Source organism: Meleagris gallopavo, chromosome 2 (genome assembly GCF_000146605.3).
Source record: "Meleagris gallopavo isolate NT-WF06-2002-E0010 breed Aviagen turkey brand Nicholas breeding stock chromosome 2, Turkey_5.1, whole genome shotgun sequence".
NCBI classification, from domain to species: domain Eukaryota; kingdom Metazoa; phylum Chordata; class Aves; order Galliformes; family Phasianidae; genus Meleagris; species Meleagris gallopavo.
The window spans coordinates 23,158,313-23,164,312 of NC_015012.2; the positions used below are offsets into that span (position 1 = coordinate 23,158,313).

Consider the following 6,000-nt stretch of genomic DNA (forward strand, 5'->3'; position numbering starts at 1 on the left):
TTGTAAAATATACAATACCATTAATATTTAAGTAATAAAAAATTTGATTTTTAATATTTTTCTTAAAGCATTGAAAAGGGAGGAACCAAAACAAAACTGGTGGGATAGGTGACCCTGTCTTTGTGAAACTAATGCATCAGTCTGGTTTGAAGACAGTGACTGCAATTCTTAGTGAGCTCTCAAGGTAATCGTCAGATTTTTGATGAAATTTTTCTCTCCCTATACTTCACCTTTGATAATTATTCACAAATATGTGTACTGCCAGAAAGCGATGATGTGAATAAGATATGGTTGTGAAGTGAAGAGTATTTCTCTCTGGTAAGAGAGGTTGAAATGGAAAGCATAGCTGCCTATTCTTTGCTGTTTAGAGCACTGTGTATAGCCAATGTATCAAAACGCATACAGCTGTATTTGCCATCTCTTGAGCCAGCACTGCCCTGCCCATGGCCTGGTTTTAGTTGACATGGTATTAATAGTATACTGATGGCTTAGTCGTTACTGAGTGATGGGTGTGTGTGGCCACTCCATGGGGAAGAATCGATTCCTTTATAGTATGGGGCTGCAGGTTGGATGTGGCTAACCAACTGGAGTGACTGTCAGAGCCCCTCCCCATTGATATCCATTATCCCCATAAATTCTAAAGGTAAATCAAAATTGCTAGGGGAGAGTTTCTCAAAAGCATGCTACCTAGAGAGCAGCATAAGCTAGAAGAAGGGGACAGCCTTCATTTGAGCAGTCTGTCAGAAATTGGAGCCACGTCCTACTTGTGGTATGTATGTGAGGAGGAGAAAAAGGGAAAGCAAAGCTCAGGTTGAGAAATGCAGATGAGCTCTGATAGACACATCTATGTCATATTTCAGAGACAAATACATCTCAAGCAGAAATGCTAGAAGAAGCTGAAGGGACTGGCCCATGTAATCAAATGAGAGGGGAGCTTTCCATCCTGACATTCCTCTTCAGGAGAGTGATGCTAAGGCTCTGATCTTTGGGACTGGATCAGTATGTAGCTGGTTGTATCTATAGGAAACAATCTGTCTGCTGAGAACAAAAACTTTAGGTGGAATACAGCACAATGAGAAGCAGGACTTTTAAAATCTAGTGCAATATTGTGCCAATGCAAATGTGTTGCAGGTGGCAGATGAAAGGCTGATTTGAATTTCTCTGCATGGAAATGCACAGTTATCTCTAGACTCAACATCAGGTGTGAAGAGAATATGAATTGTAACAAATTTAAAAGCAGTTATTTGAGATTCATTTTGTTTAAGTGGTGGAATGGAGTAGGCAAAGAGGAGTCTAACTAATTTTGGGATCCTACATTTAGAATATCTCGCCTCCCCTCAAAGCAGCCCACACAATGCAATAAATAAAATCTGAAAATGATTTTACTACAATTTAGTTTTGTTATGATCATGGTTTTTTATGCACCACTAACTTCCTCTGAAACAAATAGTTCCCTTCAGATTTCACTTACATTATTTCTGGGAAGCTGTAAGATGAATGAGACAAAATTAAGCTCTTCCCCCACTCAGGCTTCTCAAGTAAGCAAAAATGTAGTAAATACACCATGAATTCTGTGAGCTGTATAAACACCCTAACTCTTTGTGCCACAAATACGCGATGTCAGGGCTGCTGTACAAGTTTCAGTATTTCACATAGTATTCATACAAAAACTTGTTACATAAAACAAATGCTTTCTTTTTAGTACACACTAAGGAAACCTTTTCTGCATAGCTATTTAGGTGCTTTCTCACAGGGTTTTGTCACATTTTAAGAGAAGATGCATTTCCCAAAGCAATTCAATTTTGCTTTGAGTCTGTCTGAATAGATGTATGATATTTTTTTTGTTATCCCTGTCCTGATAGAGAAGATTGCAAGATGGAGCTTAAAATTTGTATTAAAAATAAATTAAAAAAAAGAATATGACAGTCAAAAACTCAAGCCAAAAAATGTGAATGGTTTATCTCTTGTAAGGTGCAGCTTAATTTTGCTATTTATAAAATCTGTCCAATGGAAAACAACATCCTGTGTAGGAGACAGTATTTCTGTGCAGACAGATTGCAGCTCAGTAGTGCACAGAAAATTAGGGATGAACAAATTGTAGAGCTACATATATACTGCTGCTTGCTGAGAATAGGAAAAAATTGTGCTAGACCAGCCACTGTTTTAGTATACTTGATTATAGACTCCAAGTGAAGTGACCAGACTCTCAGCGTCAGAACAGATTTTTCTGATATACCTGCGTGCCAAAGGTGCAAGCAGACAACAGCTCGGGAGGAGGATTCTCCCAGGCAGTCATCTCTGCATGTCAACGGCTTCCTGCTGAGAACTGCAGGCTGACTAGCATGCCTGCCATGAGGTATGAGCTCTGTGTGGTGACAGACATAAAATCATGTCTAAACAGATATAAACAACTCTAAATTTAACTCTTCTTTCCAAACCAAACCTTTTTGCCACCAGGACAATGGTAAAAAAAAAAAAAAAAAAAAAAAAGGCACCAGGTATATTTGCCAAGAGGATTATAGGGTTTTTGCATTCAGGATTTGGCCTGTAAACAGTATGTCTCTATTTTGGGTGTCAAATTATCGCTTGGTGATATAAATAACATTTTGTCTGCCAAAATAATTGCTGAACACTGTTTTGAATCTTTTTTTTTTTTCTCCCTCTCTCTTTTTTTTAATCCCAAGTCTAATTCAGGAATATACTCTCATACTAGGAAGATCCTTCTATTTTTTTTAAGAGAAAAACATGGGCTTAAAGGATTAATTAGATCACAGGAAGTTGCAAATGTCTGATTGGAAAGCTATCGTAAAATGCAACATCTGACGGTACTGCATCTGTGTAAAAGCTATGGTCCAATTTATTCTGATACTATGAGTTCTCCTATGGTATGGAGTACAAATTGGATCCATGATGGGGTTTTTATGCCTCCATTTTTAATCACTAAGTAATTGTAGAAGAATTGCTATACAAAAGAAAATTTTAGGTATCAATACACCTGCAATGACTGAATTAGTAATAATATACATACTGTAATAATTTACAGACATACTGATGTAAATTATTTCTCTATGGATGTGGCTAAATTTTATACTGCTAAAAAGTCATAGAATAGATTTAGGCTTATTAAGGGAAGGCCAAATTCCTCTCCAGCACATCCAGAAAAGAAGAAAATCTGATGTAAATGATATTTGATAATTGGTGTGGGTCCCTTTCAACTCAAGATATTCTGATATTCATCTGAGTTTTGGTTTAAGGAAAGAGGAGGTAAGACAGTTTTAAAATGAAACCAGATAAGAATTGATCAGGGACAAAGGATAAAGCAGCATAAACTGAAAGATGCAAGGAGAGATGAGACCATAAAGAAGAGGAAAATATATAATTATTGTCTTTATACCCTTTCTCATGGAAGACAGCCTTGCACCTGGCAGAGGGGTTGGAACTAGATGATCTTTGAGGTCCCTTTCAACTCAAACCATTCTGTGAATCTCTGATAGTATTGTAGATCATACTGTTATTCCAGATAAACCTCATCTTTTTGTTTTCAGTCTATAGCTCTCACATTTTTTTAAAGCTAGAAAACAAAGTAGTTGTATAGAACCTGAAAGGCTAAGTTAAGGACAAAAAATTATTTGGACTCATTCACTTCAGTGCCTAACTTGGTTTTATGCTTTGCTAAACCTTCATGTTACTGACCTTTAGAAAATCCACTCACTCTTTGTAATCTCACTTGTCAATGCTTATCCTCCTGCTATGGCATATTGTTATAGATGAGATATTCTTTTCAGTACTCTCGAAGCAGTCAGGCTACAGAATCTGGCAGACAACCATGTTGGTAAAAACACATTTTATTTTCTTCAGCTAAGTATCTCTGGAATTTTCTTGTTAAATGCATGATAGATGAGAAATTTTTCTGGCCAGCAACAACCGCTTGGTACCACACTGCCCCACTTCTCACCTCCAAACAACTTGCTGGCATGACACCAGGTGTGGTCAGGGCTGCCCCTATGCAGCTGATGAGAATGGAGCCAGTGAGCAGGGTCAGACAGGGCTGTGCCAACAGCTGAGTTTGGGTGGTGGGACTACTATGGTTGTACAAAGCAGGCAGGTGTCAGACACTGATAAGATGGCAATTGATTTTTCAGAATGGTAGATATAATGACTGCAGACAACTAACTATGCAGCACAGCTCTAACAGAAAATGAACTAAGGTTTCTGTGAAATAATTGAGTTGTTCTTGTGAGAAATTATTTGGTGGTAAGTAAAGACATTTTTTTGTTTCTTTTTGTTTCTTTTTTTTCTAGTTACTGAACTCAACATACTTCTCATTAGAAGTGTATATAGATGCCTAGTCTCAACTTTCCAAAAGTGCTTAAAATAAGTTGGCCAAAATTTATTGGAATTGCATGAAATTAAGGTACCATACTGGGAAAAATGGCAAATAGTCTTCCATCCTAAAATCCTCGTTGCCAAGCCTCTACTGTCTCCTTTCCATTAAGACTGCTGAAGAGATACTTCTGTTACCTCTATACTATTGCAAGCAGATAAGTCTGTAGGCCTAGTTAAGAATTCCATTATAAGGACAGTAAATAAAGCAGATTGTAACAATTTTCATTTGTTTCTACTCTTTCTTCCTATATTCTGCTTTTGGCCCAATGACTGCTCACAACTCCAAGAAGTAGGATGACTTTCTTTTGTTACAGAAGATATGCAGAAAAAAGGATGGATTTGATTCTTTAAGAATCTCTGTTATATACATACTGAGTTGAAGAGGCCCACAAAGGTCAAGTCTGCCCAAAATTCAAACCCTGTGTCTAAATGCTTCTTAAACTGTGGTAGGGTTGGTGCTGTGACCACTGCCTTGGGAATCCATTCATATTGAAGTGATAAGAACAAGTTATCTAGTTTCCCTTTGGAAGCTAATTATAGCAGAATAGATTTGATCTCATTGTATTTGTTTAAAAGGAAGTGCACAGACTGTGCTGTTCTGGTGCATAATTCTGTTTAATTATTTGAATAAATCTAATAAATACTACACCACTGAGATCGGTATTGCTTATTTGTAGCTTCAAAATTAGCAACGTTCTAACCATACAGATCAATTAAAACAACAAAATATAAATGAGTTATTGGTTACCTCCTCTCCTTCTTCAATATGATAATCCTTTCTTTCATTAGGCCCTCCAACAAACATCACATTCAATTGATATCGATGCCTAGAAAAGAAAAGTGACTTTTTAAAACTACCTCTACACATAGCGTTCTTTCTTTCTATCTAAGTTTTGTGGAGTGTTTTTTTGTTTTGTTTTGTTTTTAATGTTTTGAGGACAGTATATTGGTGAAAAAAGAGCAAGGAGTAACATCCAAAATTAAAAAGAGACCTAGAGCATCTTCCTTCTCTGCCACTGGCCACCTATTTCTCTTTTGGTGTTTCAGTGCCTTCAGCTATGAAAAGGGGCAAAGCTTATCAACAGTGGAAAGAGCTTTGAATTGTAAAGACAGAAAATGGTATGCAAGAGGCACAAGACAGGAAAACGTCCTTTAAATATGATCGGTCTGGAGAAGAGAAGGCTCTGAGGTAACCTCACAGTGGACTTTCCCCTAAAGGAGAGTTACAGAAAAGAAGGGGACAGACTCTCTAACAGGATCTGTGGTGATGGAAGAAAGGGAAATGGTTTCAAGCTTGGGGGGCCTTAAGTTAGATATAGGGAAAAATTACTTTACAGTGAGGGTGGTGAGGCACTGGAACAGGTTGCCCAGTGATGCCCCGACCCTGAAGACTTTCAAGGTGAAATTAGATCAGGCCCTGAGTAACCTGATTTAACTGTGAATGTTCCTGTTCATTGCAGGGGAGTTGGGCTAGGTGGCCTTCAGAAGTCCCTTCCAACTCTAAGGATTTTATGATTCTATAAACTATCAGCTTGTCTCTCTTCTATTTATACTGCCTTTGCTGAAGTGAAACAGCACTGCAATGGTTTCTTTATGGCTGTGGATGATTTAAAA

General features: G+C 37.6%; 1 protein-coding gene across 3 annotated transcripts in view; it reads right to left on the reverse strand.

The window, feature by feature from the left end:
* HAAO (3-hydroxyanthranilate 3,4-dioxygenase) overlaps nucleotides 1–6,000 on the reverse strand; it is a 31,832-nt gene that overhangs the window by 21,845 nt on the left and 3,987 nt on the right. For 2 of the 3 annotated variants that reach the window (XM_019612706.2, XM_003203885.4), the window contains exon 2: nucleotides 5,135–5,213. The exons of the other annotated variant lie outside the window; for it this stretch is intronic. In XM_019612706.2, the coding sequence (XP_019468251.1) occupies nucleotides 5,135–5,213 (79 nt within the window). The remainder of the gene's footprint in view (nucleotides 1–5,134; nucleotides 5,214–6,000) is intronic. 3 annotated transcript variants of the gene reach the window in all.